The sequence below is a fragment of the Anas acuta genome, chromosome 5 (assembly GCF_963932015.1).
Source record: "Anas acuta chromosome 5, bAnaAcu1.1, whole genome shotgun sequence".
Lineage (NCBI taxonomy): Eukaryota > Metazoa > Chordata > Aves > Anseriformes > Anatidae > Anas > Anas acuta.
This window is the reverse complement of record NC_088983.1, coordinates 25,124,776-25,148,310: the sequence shown is the minus strand read 5'-3', so window position 1 is coordinate 25,148,310 and position 23,535 is coordinate 25,124,776. Positions and strand designations below refer to the sequence as shown.

General features: G+C 34.5%; 1 protein-coding gene across 1 annotated transcript in view; it reads left to right on the top strand.

Annotated features, from left to right (window-relative positions):
- TTC6 (tetratricopeptide repeat domain 6) overlaps positions 1-23,535 on the top strand; it is a 60,910-nt gene that overhangs the window by 14,008 nt on the left and 23,367 nt on the right. The window contains exons 6-17 of the mRNA XM_068683283.1: positions 734-943; positions 7,558-7,714; positions 8,148-8,252; positions 9,234-9,332; positions 11,176-11,235; positions 12,296-12,720; positions 13,876-14,356; positions 15,576-15,705; positions 18,731-18,906; positions 19,312-19,448; positions 22,645-22,814; positions 23,288-23,408. Coding sequence (XP_068539384.1) covers positions 734-943; positions 7,558-7,714; positions 8,148-8,252; positions 9,234-9,332; positions 11,176-11,235; positions 12,296-12,720; positions 13,876-14,356; positions 15,576-15,705; positions 18,731-18,906; positions 19,312-19,448; positions 22,645-22,814; positions 23,288-23,408 — 2,271 coding nt within the window. The remainder of the gene's footprint in view (positions 1-733; positions 944-7,557; positions 7,715-8,147; positions 8,253-9,233; positions 9,333-11,175; positions 11,236-12,295; positions 12,721-13,875; positions 14,357-15,575; positions 15,706-18,730; positions 18,907-19,311; positions 19,449-22,644; positions 22,815-23,287; positions 23,409-23,535) is intronic.

The window sequence follows — 23,535 nt, the reverse complement described above, 5'->3', positions numbered from 1 at the left end:
CATTTTCCATATACTGCTTTTTACGTTGTAACTGTCGGCACCTTAGACATTCATTAACTTTTTAGAGTTCATACAGTAGCTGGAGACTGTTTTTAGAACTTGATCCATGGCCTGTGGAAGTCAATAGACTTTCATCACCTTCAGCACAACTTAGATTGGAGGGTTAAATGGTAGAATTTTTTAGTTATTAACTTTTCAAAGATAGTCAAAGACATCGTGTTTTACGTATAATCAACAGATGAATTGAAATGCTAGGAAAATGTTCAAGTGATAGCATATCATAAAACTAATTCAGAGTTTTAAGGGTGTTTACAAGGTACTCTGTCATGAGAAAGAATGTGCAGATGAATGTATAAATAACATTTTAACATAACATTTATTCACATGCCCAATTTAAGCTATAAATCTACATTACTTAGTTGGTTACAATTTTCAATGCAGCAAGTGAAAGATCCACTTTAGTTGGAAAGTAGAAGTGCTACTACTGTAGTTATCTTCTAAAAAATAAAATTATTACCAAAATTTTTGCTTTCACGACCTGTGTTTTTTTCCCCTTTTCGCTAAATAATTATATTTCTAGTAGAAATTATCAGGCAGTTTTTCCAGGTGTTTATATGAACAATTTATATCCTGTGATCTGTTATGTCATGATCTAGTATGAGATAAATCATATACTTTTACAATACAGAGAATGGATATTAAGATTCTTGATTTTTTTTTTTTTCCTTTCTAGAGGTCAACATTATCCAAGCATTCATCATCTATGTACTGCTTTTCCTGGTTTTACATTACCTCCATATTTACAATTGGCTTCTAGAATTTATCATACTTTCGACAGAAAAGGTCACAATATCTTGTTTACAGCAGAGGACATGGACAATAAGCAAGAAGAACCAATCTGCTCCAAATATATTTATTTGAAAGAGCAAGCTGAAAGGAAGAGGTATGAATTTAATGTCAGTTTTACTATAATTTAATTAATTTTGTAAATTAATTATATGTTGAGAATTTGGTGGTGTTTCACTATTTAGCGGTTTCACAGAAGTGGCAAATATATGTATTATTTTTTCCCTTGCTTGGTAGATGTGCCTAAAGATAACTAGTCCAAAGGTCCTAAAAGGTTTGTCTTGCTTAGAATGTAAAATGTGCTTTTTGTTTGTTTGTTTGTTTTCAAGAATAAATTGCATTTTTTAGACACATTCTAAGTTACATGTCACAATTTATTATAAATATATGAATTTTTATACTTCATTCTAATCAGGAGAGATCCTACTGAAATCACAAGAAATGCTGAACAAATAGAGTAGTTTTTTTTTTTTTTTTTTTTTTTTTGTGAATGTAAAATGTTACAGGAGTAAAAGGCTTAAAGTGTGCAGTCACTAGCCTTTTATCATAGAGACAGTCTTACATAAATCCTGATTCTACAAGCACTTAGGAACAAACATAATTTTAAGTAATTGTGTGTAGTTCTGTTGAGTTCAACACATACACAAAGTTAAGCACATATAAAACTGGGACTTTGGATAGACTTATAGTCAATAGTACTTATTGTATATGTAAGAGTAGTTATTTTTTCTGAGGTTGATGTAGCATATGAAGAGGTCTGTCAAAAAAAAAAAAAAGTTCTGTAAGAAGTAGTGAGGAAATGTTAGTCTTTAGAATAAACTTACTTTTATCCAGTTATTGCATTAGCACTTGTTATATTTGATGGTAGTAAGTTCCTAGACCTTTGGTTTTTTGAACACGTTTTACACTAAAATAACGTGAAATAAGACTAAGAAATGGGTATGAAGAATATTCATTTTTCACCAACTATTATTTCAGTTATATTTTTGCCTTTTTTTTGTGCCTATGTAATAAGGTCAAAGATTTTAGAAATAGTCTTTATATTCTCAGGTTTTTCCTGATGATTTTGTAGACTGGCAGTTTGCTACTTATAGTTAATGTGCATCACTAAGTCCAGAAATATAAAAATATTGCTCATAAAGTTTGTATTGATCTAAAGAATAGTACAGTGGTAAATAAGGATGGGTCAGTTTTACAGGGCAATTTATGTAGCTTGTTAACTTGGGCTCCCTTGAAAAGCATGCATTTTAGTGCAGCAAGGTCATAAGGATAAGAATAGGGAATAGGGGTCATCCTTTGTAGAACTGGAGGTTGTATCCTGAAAAGCAGTAACTCTGAAAAGGAGCTTTGCACTCTTGAAAGATAAGGAACTGAAGATGGGCTATGTAATACTCTCAAAACTGTAAATTAAGCATGTTTACCTTAAAATGAAGGATGTGAGACATGATCAATAAAATAGAAGAAGTTTTGGGATTGTACAGAGCTTTTTTGCTACATGTAAGTGCTGTAATAACTAAAACAGTCATGCCACCACTTGTTTTCTCTCCTGGCTGCATGACTTCTGCATTCTTTTCTGCTCAACAGAACCACTTCCTGTACCCAGAATGGTCAAATAATGTAATGGTGAGTGAGGTTTGAATCCTCAGATAAGCAATGAATTCTCATTTCCTGGCTCTGGTGCTTCATAGCAAATTATCATAAAGAGGTAGAAATCACCACTTTTTTTTTTTTTTTTTCCTCCCCTGTTGACTGACGTTGTTAGAAAGCTCCATTCTCGGGATTTGAAATGGAGGGAAATTTCTATCTTCCCTGAAAAATCTAAGCTCAAGAGAAGGGCAGCAGATTTCCTGTTGGCTAAATCTGTGGTCCTTCATATGCAGGTTTGCAGGAATGTTGTACACTTAATGCACCTAGCAGAGTGTTCTAAATACCATTTAGAAGGAGCAAACAGAAGTCTTGATTCCTGTATGTGATCATTCTTTTAATTGAACACCCGTTCTGTATTAATACGCTTTAAAAGATCATTATGTTGGTTTCTATATAAGAGATGGTTTGACTCTATTACCTTCGTGGTTTAGTTTCTGATACAGAAGAATCTGCAAATGAAAACTTAACAGACCCAGTACTTGAGGTTTCAGTCTAGACAGATTAAGAGTTAACTGCAAGATTTCAATATATAGCATTGCAAGTAACTTAAAAAAAAAAGTAACTTCTGAAACTATCCATTGCTTGCAGCCTTTAAATGAAGGCTGGATTTCTTTCTGAGATATATCCTTAGTTTCACTCCAGAGAATTGTGATCTTGATGCAGGAAAACTCCTTAAAAAATTTATTATCATTATTCTTTAGAAGATCAGGTTGGATTGTCATAATGTTTCTTTGAATCCATAAAATTGCTGCATGAAAGTTTCTAGATGTTGAACTCTTCTGATTTAGTTGAGATTGCTCCAACCTTCAAGCATGGCATTATTTCAAGGTAGAGTACTAGGCCCTGATCTTTCCTGTTGGTTTGTGAGAGCTTCTGCTGCTTTCAGGAATGTGGATAACAATATCGCTCATGGCCATAACTGGAGCATTTGCTTTTGACTGAACATTGTTTTCTGTCTGTTGGACAGAAAGAGAGACAGACTATGAGGATTCAGTGAGAAGAAAGTCACTGATGAGTATTGTTAACAGGGGTTTCAGCATACTGGTAACCTGCACATTGGTTATTTTGCAGGTTACAGGGAAGGAGTCTTTAATGAAATTCTGAGAAAATAAGTTGATGGCCATAGGCAGCTTTTCTCAAGAATGAGAGGCAGCATGAGAATGGGCAAAAAGGTGTACAAAAAGTAAAAGAATAAAATAAAAAAAGGGTGGGGGGCAAAAAACACCCTTAGGAAGTCAGTAATGGAAGTCACATGGAAATAGTAGTTGGTACCACTTTACTAGTCTAGAGATGACAGAAAGAGGAAAGTCTTAGCTTTGAAAGCAGAGGAGCATCTTATATTTGAATTAGGTCCTTTTTTTCATGTTACTTCAAAGAGTGGGATAACATTCAAAGCAAGGACCTATGCCTATGCAGTAAAACTTCGAATGAACAAGAACAGAACAACAGAATGAATGAACAGAACAAAGCGGTGTTTGTCTAGGTTAAAGAAACAGATGCTGCAGCAACTCCAATTGCTTTTTTTTTTTTTTTAGCTTTGTAGGGAGATTAGGAAAAAAACTTTAATTCTAGAATGTTGTGAATGTTACCTGTCTTCTGAGTCTTAGTGAATGATGGGATGCTAGCCATCGTGATGAAGAAAGTAAATAGTGAGGAGGTCTGGAAGACTGAAAAGGGAAAAGGCTCATGAGATCCTTGTACTTCAGACTTGCTGAGCTAGCATTGGCAGCTTAACATCACCAAGAGGAAGATCTGGTATTTTTGTTGGTGCAGAACAATGATGAATCACACCGATTCATTATCACAGAGAGCAAACTTGTACACTGTCTACTTGTACATGTTACTAAAATAGTAGAGGAAGAAGAGAAACAAGTAGAAGACAATGCCTTGAGATATGCAGGAGGCGTAAAGAGTTAGATGGGAGTAGAACTAAGAGAGAGGAAATGCAGAAGCTATGGGAAGATAGGACATGAAGAAAATGGCTTGGCTGTCAAGAGGAACCCAAGAGGCTGAGGATCAACCAGAGGTTTATAAGGCAGAAGAAAGGTTTTGGTGGAGTTCAAATTCCTAGAGATGAGGGGAATTAAAGTTTTAAAATAAGCCCATACCAAAATTTCTTCCGGAATTTGTTTGGTCCTGGAAAACTAGAAAGCTAAACTCTTTGGAACACTGCCATCTAGTGGCATTATCTACCAGAATCCATCTGCTTATAATTTTTTAAAATTGCTTGACTTGAGCCCTGAAGGTAAGAGGTATCGTTTGTCTGGCACTAATTTCGGTTTATTTATGCTTTTCACACTTTATTGGTGACCAATTCTCCACAATTGGCTAATTTCGCAAATACAAACAATCTAACTAGGGGTAAGCATGATTTCTATGTAGTGGATAGTAAAATTCAAATGAATTTGTCAAATGTTTGAATAGCAATAGATCTATATTCTTTAGGTTTTTAGTACCAGTTCTGAGTTCTTCTATAAAATAATCTTGTTTGGCTGTAACAAAGTCCAAGCAAGCCTTCAATAGTAAGATTTTACATTAGATCACATCAAGAAAGCTATAATGTGTATGCTCTAAAGTCTTGTCTTCACTGTGAAAAATATCCACAAGTTTAAACAAACAAACAAATTTTCATTCACATCTGCAGAAAATATGTAGCAGAGCAGGGTATAATGATTTATCAATATATAATGTTCCCAAGGTCAGCTGCAAGCCTCTCCTTGTATTGACTTTATGGAGTTTATGTTGTAAGAAAGCAAATGTTCCTTTCTTTTGCTGTCTTGTTTAATCGACATCCTCTACAGAAAACAGTTCTCTGAGAGTTAGAAATGCTGCTACTTTAGCTATGAAGACAAACGTTAGTGAGAATATATTTTTGTGATTGTTATATATGGACAATCAAACCTGCTCCTGTCAGATTTCCTACCAAATTTTTAACAGAGTTTGTAGCTTAATGTTATGTTTGTTAAGCAATGCTTGCATTTCACTGAGACATTTTGATTTTATATATATATACATATATGTATATTTCACCTGCAGATGGAAACAAAATATTATATCACTATTATTATTGCTTAGAACTTTCCTCCATGTTGCCTCTGTCTTTTAGAAATTAAAAGTCTGAATGTTGTTTCACATTTACTCACATTTTATTACTTTAACTCACTGATTTGAAAACTATTTATGACAAAAATGTCCTAAAAGTGCAACAGCTCTTTTGTTGTTTTTCACTTAAAGCGCTCTTAAGAACCAAATGCTAAAGAATCTTTTAATTGTTTTATACCTTTCTGAATCTTGTATAACTTCACTTGACATTGCTTTTATGCAGACTCCCACCTTGAAGAGTCAGAACCACTAAATACTCTAGATGTAAAGAAAAACTAGGAAGGCCAAACAATTACTAAAAGTTAGGTTTTCCATTCTTGTCTTACTTCTCTTTAAGAAATAAGTCTTTTGTCAAAGCCTCAACTTGAAGTAAGGAACATTCCAGAAAGAGTTCAAGAAGTACTCCCAGATCTATAATCTTTGTGTGTAAGAACTACAACTTCTGCACTAGTGCTACATTTTAAAGATTCCTTTTAACATCCAGTACTTCAGTGGCATTCTGTTTGCGAAATCAAATGGCTTGTTCTCTGTTATGCTGAGACAATCCCTTTCTCCTCCCCCCCTTTACAGAGTGTAAAATAATTCAAATAGGTCTTAAAATGGAAATATGTTGCACTTAGCAACATATATTAACATTAGTGAGAATCAAGTCCACAATAACATATATATGCCTGACAGTGACATTTCAGGTAATAGAACTTACACACTTTAGTTCCACAAAGGTACAAGAAAACTTCATTATTAATTTACTGTTTGCGGAAAAACTACCCCAGACCTAATTAACACCAGTAGATGTCAGTGTTGGCATATGCCAGTGTGCCAACGTGTTGAGAAAAGTCAGATGTTCCATGTAATGTATGTTTTAATTTATATATGCTTTTTACATACGTATACCTGAATAAATTAAATTGAGTGTGTTTTTGTGTTTTTCTGTACATATATTATGTTTCACCATTTTTTATATTCTGTGTTTGTAATTCTAGTACAATAATAAGTATATAAGTAACAACATAAGTAATTATTGTACTATAAAACAAGCAAAAACAAAAAGAGCTAAATTATAGATGATTTTCCTATCATCCATTAAGTAAAAAATATTCATTATCATTTTGTATATAAATACTGTAAAATAACTTTGTAAGTGCTAAAAGGTAATAAACCTGGAACAGTGGTTGCTACTTTTCTGTAAATTAGTTTTACTAGTTTGGTAGTAGTAATAGGCTCTTCAGATCTGAATTTCCCTTTGCAGGTGCAAAGAACAAAGGAAATAGAGGTAGAATAGTTATATAGGATTTTATGTATATATGCACATGCATATATAAACATACGTGTGAGTTACACTGTGTTGTGTAAAAAAAGTGTTCACTAGTTTTGAAATAGAAACAGTAATAGGAAATTAGGTTGTATAATTACTTCATACTGAAGCTTTCTAAAGTGAAATATTCCTTTTGCAATGTGATTGCCATAGGTAAGTTAATTTAAAATAGGCAAGCAAACAATAATCAGAATCCAATCACAAAGTAGTCACAAAAGACACTGGTCAAAACCATCCAGACATTCCTGCTGAAATAGGTTCTTTGGCATTTAAGTATATCTGACCAGTACTGCACAGTACTTGATGTGTATTTGCCATGTGTGACGTGTATTTGCCATGTGTGACGTGTATTTGCCATCCATAAAAATGCATTTCATACTAACTTAGAGGTTATGTTATATTTTTCATGTGACTTCATGAACCATAGACCTAATAATGAAAGTCGTCTTAAAATTATATAGTGTGTGACTGTATCAGGTTTCTGTCATGTATTAAGTCATTTCACTCTTCAGTTCTTCCCTCCAAAGAAAAATGTTTTTGTCATTATTGATTTCTAATTTGATTAAAAATTTACCTGATTTCTTATTTTTGTGCTTTTAATATCTGACAGCATCCAAGTAATTTATTCATCCTCTGTGTTGCTGCAGACTTTGTTATGAAGGAGTTCCTGTTTCAGAACAGTTCCAGAATAACCAAACAGCTGGGACTCACTCTCTTCCTCACACACCAAAAACTCCAGCTGATTGGCCAATATTAGCTGAATATAGTCATAAAAAAACACAGCTGCAACTGGTAGGAGAGAAAGTAAGAAATAATTTTAATATTTCATCTAGTTGCATAATTCAAGGTGTATGAAACACTTAGGAAATAAAGAGCTTTTGATTTATTGACATTTGACAAGATACAGTATAGAAACGTATATGATTTTTTTTATTGATGGGGATTGTCATTCTAAAACCTCATGTCTTAGCTCTTAATTCCTCTTCTGAAATAATAAATATGCTAATTAATAGCAAACAAAACAAAACAAAAACTAAAATAGCAAGCCAGGTAGTTCTTTCAGGCTGCAGAGCCCTATGCCTCACAAGAATCCACTATATTTGGTGGTTTTTTGTTTTTGTTTACAAAATCATGATTAGAAAAAAATATGTTTTATCACCTAATTGTTCAAATTCAATACAGACATTAATAAACTGTTTTTATGTTAGCTGATAATTGAATTGTATTGTTTTTGAAGGTTTCAATTTATCCAGAAGCTTTAAAAATGTTTTGGGCTCCTGTTCCACCAAAATTCTTTGCTCCAATTTCTTCTATGAAGGAAATTTTATTTCCTAAATATGAGGTAAATATGTAAAAAATATTTTTGGTGTTCTCATCAATTGCAGCAATTTTCTAACATTGTGGTTGTTAACTGTAATAGTTGTATTTTATGCTTCTACCTTATTAACACTTCTGTACATTATAAGCTCTTTATATAAGTTGTACAGTTTGTAATAATATGTATTAAATGGTATTGTTTACTTTGTTTCCCCAATAAGAAAGTGTCTGGTAGCAGTTATCCTTAATTATAATTTACTATTATATTATCTTGTTTAATGTCTTTATCTTTTTGTTGAAAGCCACTTTTGCACAGACTTTCTTCTGCTGTGCTATTCTGGCTGTGATACATATATTAAACGTGATATTATGTCAAACAAGATCTGTTTTGTCAAACAAGATTTGAGGTCTGAAATGTTTTGAATTTAAAATCTCCACTACTGTCACATTGTTGTGAGAGGTGAGCCATTTGTGTAAGTCTGCATGCTTATAGCATATCCATATTCATAGCACACTGTACTTTCCTATGTCAAAAGTTACAGAAAAACTAGCATTTCACAACAAATTCACAACTCTGTGCAATATATAAAGCATGCTTATTCCTGCTGTCAGTTAATCCATGCTTAATTCTGACATAGCTTGTCATATCCTAGCCCTACTGACCTGAACTGAGAGCTGTGTTGTTGTTGTTACTATATGCACTACTGTGAGCTGACATAAATTACCAAGGCTACAGATAAAAACTTTAGAGAATCAGGTATCAATAATCAGTTTCCTCAGGTTATTTGCCCATTTTGCACCATGTAATTCTTGCTTGCATTAAAGTATGTGTTCTACTGACTGTCCATTAGAAGCTTATGATAAATGGCTTCTGTGATACTGGTCTTGATCATCATAACTCTTTGGCTCAGTTATGTTATAGGCTTAATTTACCTGCTAATATGTTCCCTGTAGCTGGCAAACAATAATGTTGCATGTATTCAAACGCGCAAATATGTTATTTCAGAGCAATGTTATTGAAGATGTTGTATTTGAAGACTTTTTAATTGATTATGAAGAGTTAGAAGCTGAGCAAGATGATCATGATTTCTATGACTATGTCCAGGTGTGTATTATGGTGCTTTAATGTAATTAAGCTTAGCAAAACAGTTCTTTTTTTGAAGTTGTAAGACAAAATATTTCTGTATAGGGGACATCTAAAAGCAATTTTATGTTAGATATATCTCTGCAAATGAAAAACAGTATTTATATTTGGTTCATTTTTGAATAGAGAGGAAATACTAAATCTCACTTTTTAAAACCTTAGACTGTGCTTGGAAAGAGTCATTGCATATTTTAAAGATAATTCTTATTTTGCATGGCACTAGGTGATGTTTTAGGGGTGGGACTGTAATGCCCTTCCCTATAATAAAGAGATTTTGGAGAACATGATGTATCTCAACAGAGAGGCTTATTGGATGTTCTGCTATATCCAGACATCTGAAAAACTGGAAGAGTCAAGAAGCAGAACAGGGAAGTGTTGAAGTGTTGAAATGTTTTCAATGTGTGAAATTTTTATGTAAAATTTCTCAAATGTAATATTAAAGGATAGCTGAGGAGTTCTGTACAGGTGATTTGTAAGTGGGAAATTGAAGTGGCTGTGAGTTGTAGTGCGGGTCTTTCCAATTATGGAATCCTGACCATTTCAAATACCTTTGGTGTCATTCATAGAGCATAAACCCACTTCAATGTGTGGATATATTTGCAGCCAGAAATGGGGTAACTGAGGATACTGTGTTGTTACTGCAGCTGAGTTCCCAGATATAATTTAGTGATTGGAAGTACTGTTTTATATTTTAATTAAGGGTTCCAATTGTGAGTTGGGACTGTTAGAGCTGTCAAGATCTGTTGGATGATGTGTTTCATATTTGGAAGTAAAAAATGCTGGTCAAGGTATATTTGCTTTTGCCCTTGAAAGAAACTTTTAAATAATGACAATAGATATCTGAGGATCTGTGATTCAAGAGTATGTGACTTGAAGATGGCATGGAAGCAGAACATAAAGATAAATACCATTATGATAAAGATTGTTCACTGCTTTGAACATTTCTTGCAGGAGTTGGCTACAAATAATGAGGAGAATCTTTTAGTATTTAATGTAAAAAAGGAAGTGTTCTTTGATGAGCTTTGCATATCTCCTACATTCATGGGCAGCAGCAACTTTAAATTGTTATTTTATATTTGGCTAAAATATTTTACTCATGCTGTGTTGGTACCATATTGTGGGTACCACTTCAGTTTTCCTGTACAAGTAGGTCTATTCTATCAAAATGGATTAAAACCAGATGAAGCAGATAGAGGTATTTTTATTGGAAGTGATGTGGTGATTGTATGTGGCTGTTCTGTTGCCAGGGATTCCCAAGACAGGAATATCTGTGTGACTAAAGAGATTTGTTGTGGAGTGAATGTGACACTTTTAAGAACAATCTGGCTTAAAGCATTTTCATTGAAAAGACATGTCCATACACAGTTGTCCTGGTTTTAGCTAGGATAGAGTTGGGTTAAACCACAGCAACAGTAAATCCATTATGGGTGATTAACAGTATGGAATATTCACAGTATGTTCTGAGATTGGAGCATCTACATAGAATGCAGATACGTCCATAGAACATGTCCACTGACTGTCCTTGTTCTGTAGTGTTAATTGATCTGAGAATTTTGAATGTGACTGGGATTTTTGGACACCTGGCAATGGAAATGGGAATAAGACATCCAGAAATCCAGACAAATGCGGTCCTTACCCTAGTTTGGCAAAGGTGTGTGTGTATGTGGTTTTTCTGTGTGTGTGTAAATGTTCAGATTTCTTTGGGCATTAGTTCTGCTTTTAAAAACAGAATATATCTGAAAGCTCCATTCATAGTAGACTCAGATTTGTTTAGAGTTATTTTCACTCTTTCTTTTATCTGTAGGCAAAAACTCTGAGAAGATGCCAGTCCCTGCCAAATTTTTCTGACAGTGACAACTCAGAGGTATTATTTTATATTTACTTTGACTTTTTCCCAAACCGTGATCTTGTAGAAATTCTTTCACTGAACTGAAGATTTTCTTATTAAATGCAAAAATGAGTCTCAAAAGTCTTTTTCTAGGGGTTTGGTTACATTCAATATTTTCATTTCATAATATGAGAACATAGCTTTGTAATGAGAACCCCCCATTAACTTTACAGTCATTTAGAGAGGTCTCTCTTTTTGGAGAGAGATCCTTTGGAGGAATCTATATTCCTCTAACCTGAAATAAGTGGAACAACATAACTGAGTAAAGATTTGCAGCATCAGATCCTTGTGTTTCAGACATATCAAGGCATCAACATGAAGTTTTCAATCTATTAAATGTTATGTATTCTTATGTCTATTGAAGTAATGTTAGGTGTTCACAAAATACGTAAAGCTGCAGTAAATAATGCAAATTTTACACTTGTACAACGATGAACTTTATAGAATTATATAGAATGTATTTTATAAAGAGATTTGATTTTGAGTAAGAAAAAGTATAAGTCTATATTAAAAACCTCTATATAGTTCATAAAGACCTGCATAAAATATTGTGACCATGTGATTTTAAGGACAGATATAAAGCATGGTGGCAATTGAAGCTGTATAAATAATAAATAATTTAAACACCATATCTGCAATTTAACTAAGCACTGATGCTTGATTTTAAAATATCAGATTTATGTTCTAACAGACGTAGTCTTGTTAAGTGCTTTGCTTGTTTTTTTTTTTTTTTTTTTTTTTTTTAATATTAACAAGTGCTTTTCTCTGTAAATTTCAGACAGTGGACATGAAATTGCATTTTAATTTCTTTAACAAAGGTGTTACGCCTTATATTATAGTATAAGTTTTACCAGCATACTGGAATTAACAAAAAGAGTGAGAAGCAATATATGTCTTACTGCAAATATTACTTGCTTAATAAGTAATTATAATTAAACACCAGAGCACAACATACAGTCCATTCAAACTAACCAAATGTTATATATAAATCTTATTTCAAACGAACATCTAAATAAATCGTATTTTTTTTTAACAGATAAGTTTAATTAAGAGATCAGTGTCAGCTGTGGAGGTGGCTGCTTTCAAATGTAAAACTAATTTAAAGATGTCAGCTAATTTCAAAACCAGCATGAAAGAGTTGGAGGTTATGAAGCAACGGATAGCTGAGCCAAAGGTTGAGAGAGAGATTGGGAAAAGCTCCCCTACCAAGCATGTATTGAATCAAGCCTGTGATGATCCTCAGTCAATGCAGACAGACACACCAGTGGAAAAAATGCCTACTTCAACTGGACAAGAGGATAGTGAGAATATTTTACTTGTCCAGAGAGCTGAAAAGGCTGGAATTAAATACACCATTTTCCCAAGAAGAAAGAAAACAAAGAAATCAAAGAAAACAATAAATCCTAGAAAACTAGAAGCTGTGATTAAGAAATTAATTCAACCCCCAAGGATTCTTAAAAGGTTTTCTTTAATTAGTGTATTGACATTTTAAAGAATGTATTTCAATTTGTAGCTATGTTATATAATTACAGGTTTAATCTTCTTATGTAATAAGTATTGCTCTGAAAATAAGTAATGATAGCTTATTTATTTATAAGTTTTTTTTTTTTTTTTTTTTTTTTTACTCTGAGATATCTTTAGGACATTTAGTAAATATAGTGTTTTAAACAGAAATGGCGTGGTTTCATGTAACAACAAAAGAATCTTTAAGTGTAAATGTAAGATTAAAAATAGTCAAAAAACCTTTCTTCTGAAAGATGAGGAAATTCTAAGTTCTTAGGAAACTGAATTGCTAGGCTGGACTAACCTCAGTTGTACCATGAACTATATTGATTACAAGAAGCAAGTGGTTTGCTTTAGAGTGATACAGAAAAATAAAAGGTATAAATATTTTTCTAGTAAATGGTTATTATTTATATACTTATGAGATAGGATACTTTACAAAACATCTAATTTGTTTTGGTTTTGGAAGAGTGCTATTTCTTAAATACTTACGCTTGTTGTGAGCTCCAAAAACTCCCAAAGGTTGTCTGTTTTTGTGTGCACTTATATTTACGCTTAGGCCTGGTCCTTCAGCCCAGTTTCCCATTCAGCCTTTCCTTTTTCTCTGCTTCTTCTCTTCTCCCACCTTTCTTGAGGTTTATTGTAATGAAAATAAAAGCTGCTTAAACTATGGTGTGATAGCCTGGCATGCTGAGCTGTCACTAAGGGAGATGGTGGTCTTTTTCCAAAGCCTTGTTTTAGACAGTACTGTATGTTTGCTGTTCATGGCTTTCATATCAGTTTTGCTGAACCCTCTTTTTTTTAAATCTTTGTACTATTTTATATGCCATTCACATATGGGATTGCTTTACTTTTTCCTCAGTTTCCTTTTTTCCCCAATGGGATCCTTATGTATAAAATATTATAAATGTTAGATAAATATTATAAATATGTATAAAATATTACCTCTGTATTCTCTCTCTCTTTAACTTATAATTGGCTGGTAAGTTTAAAAAAAAATCACTAACAAGATAGTTAACAATAGGTTTTTCAATTGTTGACTGGCAGATTGTAATTTGATATTGCTAATATATCTGGGAATATTTAGTTAATTTCAGTAATATTTTTCCTTAGGTCCGTGTCTCTGGGAAGACTTCCTACTCACGACAAATTCATTATCAAGTTGTCTCCAGAAATCAAAGAATACCGGAGCCCCAGCATTCCTTGTTTGTTAGATTTTGAAAAGTTTGCGAGAGTGAGGGGTGGAATTCCAAAAGAAACTTCTGCTCGCGCATGGGTCAGTGCAATCTGGAACAGCTGGTTTGATGAAACTTTCCCTCCTAGTGAGAATTCTTCTGAGGGTATTGAGCTACTAAAAGGGACTAATGCAGTGGACTCTCAAGAAGCAAATCTACCAATAGAATTAGTTGACTCAATACAGCCTGTTCTGCTTGAAGGTGAAACAGTTAGTATTGATGATTTAGAAGAAGAAGTAAGAAGACTAACTGAGATAATAGAAAAGGATGAGCATCCTTCAGCTTTTCACTACTGCAGGCGTGGAGCAATACAAAAAAAGTTAGGGAAGTTAAAGTCAGCTATGGAAGACTTGGAAAAAGTAAGTTTCCAAACCACTTGGCTTGGAAAGCTATTTTCCTCCTATCAAGCACCTTGATAAAAGAATATCTGAATTCATCAATAGGAGATGATTAGACACAGGAATGTTGCTAACGTATAACAAATACATTTCTAATTTCTGCAAAAGCATTGTGAACAAATAAAATGAAAAATAATGTATTTCCTGTTTATGATTAAGCTGTCATTTCACATGAATTTTATACAGTAGTAATTATGTTCTTTTGTGTATTTATTTATTCAACTTTTTAAAGTTTTTTTTTTTATAGCAGTACAAAAGCTGCCATTACTTCCACCCTATACCCTGAACAACTAACCAGAAGGAAACAAAACAGTAAAAATATTGTCCAAAATAAATAAATAAATAAATAAATAAATAAATAAATGTATTAAATTACTCCAAACTTTAGAAACAGATTGTCAAGTGTCTGAAAGGTTAAAAATTCAACACTGACAAAGTGGCTCATTAGCCAATGAGCCAATATCAACCATCTAAATTGCTTGTAAAGCAATTACGTATTCTAGTGAAAACATTATTGACTTTTCTTGGATCTGAGAAATGGCTCACAGACCCAAATTTGAGAATTACTTTTGTAGCAGATCAGTCTCAGATACATATCAGTCTCTATATTTATTTCCATGTAGCTGTTAAATCTTTATTATATGTGTAGTGAATACAATCATACATATTATTTGTTTGATAATATCTGTCAAATGATATCTCACAGAATATTAAGTGCTTTCTATAGGAATTATAACAACATGGTTTGAAAAGCTGATACTTTTTTCATGGGGACATGCTTATTTCGTATTTTCAAATAGAACAGTAATGAACAAGATTGTTTCTAAGTTTTTATTCCCTGGGATTCCTGCAGGACTAATTCTGACTTTCTAGAAATAATTCAGATAACTATTATAAAGAAATAATCAAACATGGTGATATCACAGCTGATTTGTATTTTCTACTGCATGCTGGTAGATTAGACTCTGGTTCTGCATCTTTGTAAGTACACTGTGTTTTTAGATGAGTGGATCAGACATACTTTTCACGTTTCTGGATTAAATAGAACCTTGTCAGTCTAAGACTTATTAAAAATAATTTCAGTGCAAACATTTTTTTCTCATTCCGTATATACTATTGTTAGCATATTTGAGAAGTTTCTTCTGCAATATAAATTATTTATTCCTTATTTTATTTATAGGCTATAAGTTTAGAACCGCTACTACTTGATGCTTACTGGCATAGACATTTGATTTACCTCTTTCAAGATAAAATTTATGCTGCTTTGGATGACCTGAATTTCATAACTAAAATGAACAAAAATAAGGCAGGTAAGTATCTGTGAAAGTGTAACTTAACTTTTTAAGCAGTTCATTTTTCATTTTTTTTCTCTAGCTGCCTAGTTCCGCAAAAGTTTTTTTTTTTTATAAGTATTTAGCGTTACATCAATTATTTTATCTGTATTATAGAAAAATTACGAAGCAGACATAAATCCCCAAAGATTTGGGACAGAAAATGTTTTCTAAGACAAAAATAAGTACTTCATATTTTCATTAAAAAAAAAAAAAAGAGAGAACTGGTGGAAATTGTATCTATTAATTTAATGTGAAAAGCTGATAATCCTATAATGGGGACTGTGTGCTATTGTGTATTCAGTCAGTCCTGTTCTCCTGCAACCTTTATACTAGGAAGGAGGAACTTAAAAGGGAAAAGTTCTATCTGTTTGACAGACCAAGAAAAAGGATCAAGTTTGGTCTACAACTTGTGAAGAAGAGTTGGCAGAATTTTTTTATTTGACTACCTGTGTGAACTGGGGACTAGTGCCTAGATAGCAGATCTACAGGAAAGGGTGTTGGGGTGCTCTTGTGTCCATGAGCAGTCAAATGTAAGTCATTAGTATGGACTTTCAGCAGGGGAGGCTAGCTATACACTGGATGCATTAGCAAAAGCATGGCCCTGTAGGTCAGGGAAAGTGGTTCCCCTGTACCTGTCTGTGATGTTACTACGCTTCCAATACTGTCTTGTTGAGAGAGAGAAGCTGGAGAGGGTCCATTGGAAAGTTATTAAGATGGTCAGGGGCCTTCCATATATATAGAAGGGCTGAGGGAGCTGAATTAGCCTGGTGAAGGTAAAACTAAGGGGGAAATCTGTCATCAGCTATGTAAGGGATAGTAATAGAGGAGACAGAATTTTCTGAGAAATGCTAAGCAAAACAGGAGGCAATAGACACAAGCTGCAACAAATCAATTTTCAGTTGGCCCTAAAAATATTCACAAGAGGAATGGTTAAGCACTGGAGCAAGCAGATACTTCTTGGAGATTTTAAATTTGGAAAAGACCATGAGCTGATTCACCTCACTTTCCAGATTAGCCCCAGTTTGAGCAGGTCATTGGACTAGGTAAGTTTGAGAGCAACCTCTTGATCTAATCTTTTTTTTTTTTTTTTTTTAATGATTCTTCAAATAACTCAGATGACTTTATTTTGCTAAAACCTCTTTTCTGTGAAGAACATCCAAAGGACAGCTAAGCAATATACTAAACTTTAAAGTCACCGTGTTGTTGTTCTGAACACAATACATTTATTACATGTTCTCAATCTGTAGTTTAAACTACAGGAGATGATCAGTCAGTCTATGAAAGTCTACATTTATAATACAAGTATTTGTAAAAAGTCATGTTGGGAGCTGTTTGCTATGAAGAGAAAATACTGAAATTGAAGGATGACAGCACAAGATCGTCATTGTACATTTGTATTGGATAAATGTGAGTCGCAAATTAAAAGGTGTTCCTAACTTTTTTAGGAGTGAAGCTCTGGAGTGGCTTTCTAAATTGGATAGTGTAGCCGAGGAGCTTAAAATTGAGCTTGATAATATGAAACAAATTTTATAACAATATTCCTAGAGACAGATTTAAGTTCATACTGGTCCCTGGGTGTCAGATTCATTAGTATATTGGAAGAGAGGGACTTGCTGTTTTTGTAGATATCTGTTATATGTTAATCAGGAATTTGGCTAGCTATCTGTAATGACCAGGGAGTATTTTTTTTATTTTTTTTTTCCTTTGCTTATTCGGGTCCTTTGCTTATGCTCTGGTTTTAACTGATCTAACTGATCACAGGTCAGGCTTGCTTGATCAGGGACCAGGAGGAACTATTTTACTCCATCAAATTGTCATTGTCTACTGAAGACTGCTCTGTTTCATCATATTCTGTGTTGTTTGCGTGGCCTGCTACAGAACATGAAAATGGGAACATCCTACTTCTGTGATGATCATTTGGAAGTTTTCTATTATTTGATCATGCAGAGGCTTAAAAAATTACTGGTGGTGTTGACATCTGCTGTTCTGTTTCTGTGATCTATTACAATTTCATCTTTGGGTCTTTTATTCTGAACTTCACTAGAAATTTATTAGGAGATACTGGGAAATGTTTAACCATTGATGGTGTGTAAGTGTAGTGGCTTGACTCCAGCCTGCGGCTAAGTGCCTATACAATTGTTCTCTTGCTCCTTTACACTACACGCCACAGGACGGGAGAAAATGGGAACATCAAAAGTGAGAAAAATCGTAGGCAGAGATACAGACAGTTTAACATGTAAAGAGGACAGATACAAAAGAAGTAAAGGCAATCACTCGCCACTTCTCAAAATTAGAGCAATGCCAGCCAGACTGGCAGTGGCCAGAGTGATGGCCACTTTAGAAGACAACCATCATCTTCCCTTCTTCCTCTAACCTCATATTTTTATTGCTGAGCATGACATGATATAGTATGGAATATCCCTTTGTCCAACTCAAGTTAGCTGTGCCACAGTCCCAGCTGTGACTCCTCGCAACTTTTTGCCCATCCCCAGCTTATGCGTTGGGGAACAGAAAGCCTTGACATTGTCCAAGCACTGTTCAGTAACAGCCAGCTGCTGTATTATCAATGCTGTTTTAGCCCCAAATCCAAAACACAACATCATATGGGCTGTTATGAGAAACGTTACTTACATCCCAACCAGATTCAGTACAGTGGGGCAACTGTTGTATTGGTCCATTTAAACTAAATCTCTTTATATTTATATGTGGTCAACAGGTCTACATTCAAATGGCTTGATGGGCCATTTCTACTGAGCTCTACTGAGAGCAAAGAGCTGCAAATCCTACAAGAACAATCAGTTTACAGCTGCATGGGCTCAAGGACTGAGAACACAGCTGCAGCTGTAAACTTTTTGAGCTCTGTTGCTCAGATTAAAAATAAACTTCCTAACCTTCTGTATAATTTATTGTTTTTACTGCTTGTATTAACTACCTTGTAAGGAGATGACATTATTTTGGGCCGCTAAATAGTGCCTTTTATGTTTTGGGGGGGTTGTTTCAGATACGTACCTGTCAAAGGCTGAAATTTACAGAAAACAGGGTGATAATACATTGGCAATCATCAATTATAGTTCTGCAATACAATGCTGCCCAACAGACGATGACATTTATTTCAGGAGAGCTGAGATGTATTTTGAGGAAAATCAGTTATTATTGGCCATGGATGATTATGCCAAAGTAAGTTAACTTTTTTTGTATTGTTACAATAATGTAGCAATTTTGTATAACTTAAAAAGTGAATTCTATTTGGAAAATAGCTTGGAGAACAGATATCCTTTTAAAGAAATGATGTTTAAACAAACCAGTGCCATAGGAATAAGTATGTGATTTATGTTACTCCTGCCAAGTAATTCAATATATTACTGAATGTCTACAAATTATCAGGCACTGATAACCTTGTGTCACTGCTTTTGTATTTCACTCTACAGTTAATGAAAATGACAATAGACACTAAAGGACAAGAGAATAAAAAAGGAAACCTGAGAATAAATTAACATTCTTTTTATGCTTGGTTAAGGCTTTTAATCATTAGGAGTATTAAGACTGAGGAATAACATCAAGTAATTATTTTTTTCATTATAGTGTTTTCAGTATAACCCAAAAAGAACAGATGCACTTATGAAACATGGAATATATTTCTTTGACCGTTCAGTTTTGACTACAGCTATTCAGGATTTTACAGCTGTGATCAGGGAAGACCCTAGCAATGCTCAGGCAAGGTATGGTTTATAATTTGACAAGTATTTGAATTTTAAGTAGATTGTTAAAATAATATTAATATGTGAAAGACTAACTGCGCATTAAACAATAATAAAGCAATTGCATTTCCAAAGAGATGTATAATAGAAATAGACTTCTAGGCCATGATATTCATCGGGGAATCTTTCTATTGCTTTAATGACTTTGGATTAGTCCCTAGACCTTAATTTAGCTATGCACAGAACCATGTGCTCAAATTCCACTGGAGTAATGCAAATATAGAGTCAGTTGGACTTAAGCACGTGCATGTGTGCTTTGCTGTAAAGTGCTGGATTTAAATACATGTTCAAAGTGAAGAATGTCCTTAAGGATTGTATATTTCTATGCCTAATTTACACTGATTGTCTTGACACTTCTAGTTTTAGCATTATGCTGAATTGATGTATTCTGTGGAAAAAAAATAAATGAATGTATGAATAAGAAACATCTTTATTTTTGAATTATAACAATGATTTTGAGTTTTGACTTACAAAGGCTGATTTTTTTAAAATCATTTTGCCACTAGAAAATGTGAATATTTTTAATATAATTCCTGCAAAAAATCACATTCTTTCTATACTATGATCTGTAAAATAAAAGTAAAATGTGAGGATTTGATACCAGATTATGATACCTTGAATTTAGGTGTAAGCATGTTGTCTCCTTGGGATGTAAAAGTCTGAACTGCCATTAACACCAAGGGCAATCTAGCCAATACATGTAATAGATTCCAGACAGAATCAGTATGCATCTGAACACTTATGTAAAGCCTGGAGAGCTATATAGCTCTGAAACCACTAAGTGCTCATTTTTGAATGAGCTGAATTGCTCTCATCTCCTTGGATTATGTTCACTAGATCTTCATCTTGTCATGGTTCCCCTTGAGTGGGCAGCCGAGCTCCACCACAGCCGCTCTCTCACTCCCCCTCCTCAAAGAGGAATGGGGAGAAAATATGTGAAAAGGGCTCAAGGGTTGAGATAAGGACGAGAAAATCATGCAATAATTATTGTAACAGGCAAAACAGACTCAGCATAAGAAGATAGTAAGATTTATTGCTCATTACTAACAAGCTAGAGAAGTGAGAAACAAAGGAAAGAAACCAAAAGCACCTTCCTCCCCCTCCACCCTTTTCCACCTCCTCCCCCCAAGCGGCACGGGGGAATGGGGGTTATGGTCAGTCTACAGCGCTTCTTCTCTGCCACTCCTTCTCGGTCACTCTTATCCCCTGTGCTGTGGGGTCCCACCCACGGGATACAGTCCTTGATGAACTGATCTGGCGTGGGCTTCCCACAGGCAGCAGCTCTTCCAGAACTGCTCCAGATATGGGTCTGTACCACAGGGTCCATCCCTCAGGAGAAAACTGTTCCAACCTGGCTCCCCTACGGGCAGCAGCTCCTGCCAGGTCACCTGCTCCTGCGTGGTCTCCTCTCCACGGGCTACAGGTCCGGCCCGGAATCTGCTCCGGCAGGGGTCTTCCACAGGCAGCAGCCTCCATCGGTGCAGGTCCACCTGCTCCACCGTGGTCTCCTCCACGGGCTGCAGCGTGGAACCCTGCTCCACCGTGGTACTCCATGGGCTGCAGGGGGACATCCTGCTTCACCATGGTCCTCACCACAGGCTGCAGGGGACTTCTGCTCTGGCGCCTGGAGCACCTCTCCCCCTCCTTCTACACTGACCTTGGCACCTGCAAGACCGTTTCTCACTGCTTGCACTCTCCCAGCTGCTGTGTGGCGCAGCGTTTTTTTCCCTGTCTTAAATATGCTCTCACAGAGGCGCAAAACAACATCGCTTATTGGCTCAGCTCTGGAAAACAATGGGGCCCTTCCCAAACATGGGGCAGCTTCTAGATCTTTCTCACAGAAACCACCCCTATGGCCCCCTGCTACCAAAACCTTGCCACGTAAACCCACTACACATCTATAATGGAAATATCTAACAGCTAACATTGTAGACATCAACAAATAAACACCTAAGTTTAGATGTCTTGTTCTAACCAAACTGAATAGAAGGGGCTAGTGAAGGACTCTCCTATGTGCATCTTTTACCTGTCAATTCATCTTCTTTATCACAGGGAGCCACAGAATTATGCAAAGCTTTCTAATGACATCAGGTTGCTTGAACTACTAAAGTAATTTACAGATGTTTCTTAAAACTCTGATTTTAAAATAAAATCTTGAAGCAATGTGAAGCTGCAGTTGGCTTCCTAAGGTCGACTTACTACTTTGAGGCTCAAAGGTGGATGAGTGGGCTCTGTGAATAGTCCTAGCGAGTATGATTAGTGTCACTGCCTTGTGTTTGTGGGGAGTTAGGCATGTGATTTAAATTCTCGAGGAACTGACTGTGTTAGATTTAAAAAGGAACAGTATATATTTTGCATGATAATTCTTTATAGAAGGAAGTAGGATGTGACATAAGACTCATTTGATACGTGAAAGCTATCTTTAGTAATATAAATAAATGTTTTATATATTATATTTTGCATTGATGAAATATTTTTTTACAGCCATTACCATCTATTCACACTTTTTCAGTTATGCCTTTGATTTATTTTGTTTATAGAGTTGCTAGAGTCTGGAATTTCATTGAGAATTAGTGGAAATAATAATAGGAATAATGATTTCTAATGATAGGAACTGATTCTGTAAACTTATCTGTTTGAAAGAAATTTTGAAGAATAGAATGGATGTTTTCAAAAAAAACTTTAATAGTGATGAAGACAGATTTATTTCTTTTCTGTTACATCAGATTTGACAAAATCTAGTGTCTTCCGTATACAAAATGCTGTACCAATAGACTCTGGAACTTGGAGAGAGTCCATTTGAGAGAGTCTGTGATGCTCAAAGCTGATACAGTTCTCTATTATATCGAGCTTGATTTATGGAAGTACAATGCAATGATCTGCCTGTACGGTATAGGTTGTAGGACTATAGGTTGTTGTTCCATCAGATTTGCTTTATTAAATTGAGAAATAAAAGTGAATGCTTATTCTGTTCTTAAACATTTTTTCCCTAAATAATTTCTTAAAGCTTGCATGGCATAAACAATGAAAGAATGCTTCATATTAACTTGACTCATCCTGTTCATTTTCTAAGTAATAATTTATGACTTCAAAATATGACTGAGTTATAATTTTCTGAGAGAAATTGTATTTAAAGAGAAACTGTCTTTCTTATTAGGCTGTATCGAGGAAGAACGTATGCTAAACAGCAGCAATATAGAAATGCAATACAAGACCTAGCAGCAGCAATTCATCTAGACCCATCTTGTTGGCAAGCATTCTATTATAGAGGTTGCATTTTACAACAGGTTGATCCAAAAAGAGCTCTTCAGGACTTCAGTGTTTCTGGTATTGTTTATTTCAAAGGTGTATATGTTGTTAAACAGAGAAATGAACATTTACCAGTAATTACTGTACTGTACAGTGCAGTTGTTTCCTGTAGAAAATATTGAAATGTATGGTTGTACTTCAGTGTTTGCTAAAAATTTGTTCCTTTTTTATTTCTATTGTTTGCTACTAGACATCAACTCTTGCTGCTGTTGCTACTGCTTAGCTATTTTTCCTCTGCTTCCTAAAGCTTTTTCTACTACACTTTTAACAATTTTATTGGGTTAATTGAGAATTATATATCTTGAAGATATTTGATGCCACATTAAACCATTGGTATTATGATCTAATATGTTATGTTTTTGTTTATCTATGATATTCTATGAATCTCTAAGAAAGCTAGAGTAAAAAGTAAACTCCAAATAAGTTGCGGGGAGTAACAGAAATATATATGAGTACCTGAACTGTTGATTTTTATTCTCCCTTTCCCACAGTACTCATAAATGACACTCCAGAAAATTTCTGTTCTTTCCTTCATCGTGGGATCATTTACTCAAAGCAGTGTCAATGGTCACTTGCAATCTGTGACTTTGAAAGTGTCATAGCTTTGAATAGGTAATCGAACTTGAACATTTTAATATATTTTGTTTATATTCTGATTTTACCTGGGTACTAGTAAAGGAAAGTGGAACCAGAACTGATTATTCAGCAAATACACTGAAATTAAAACAAAACCATAACG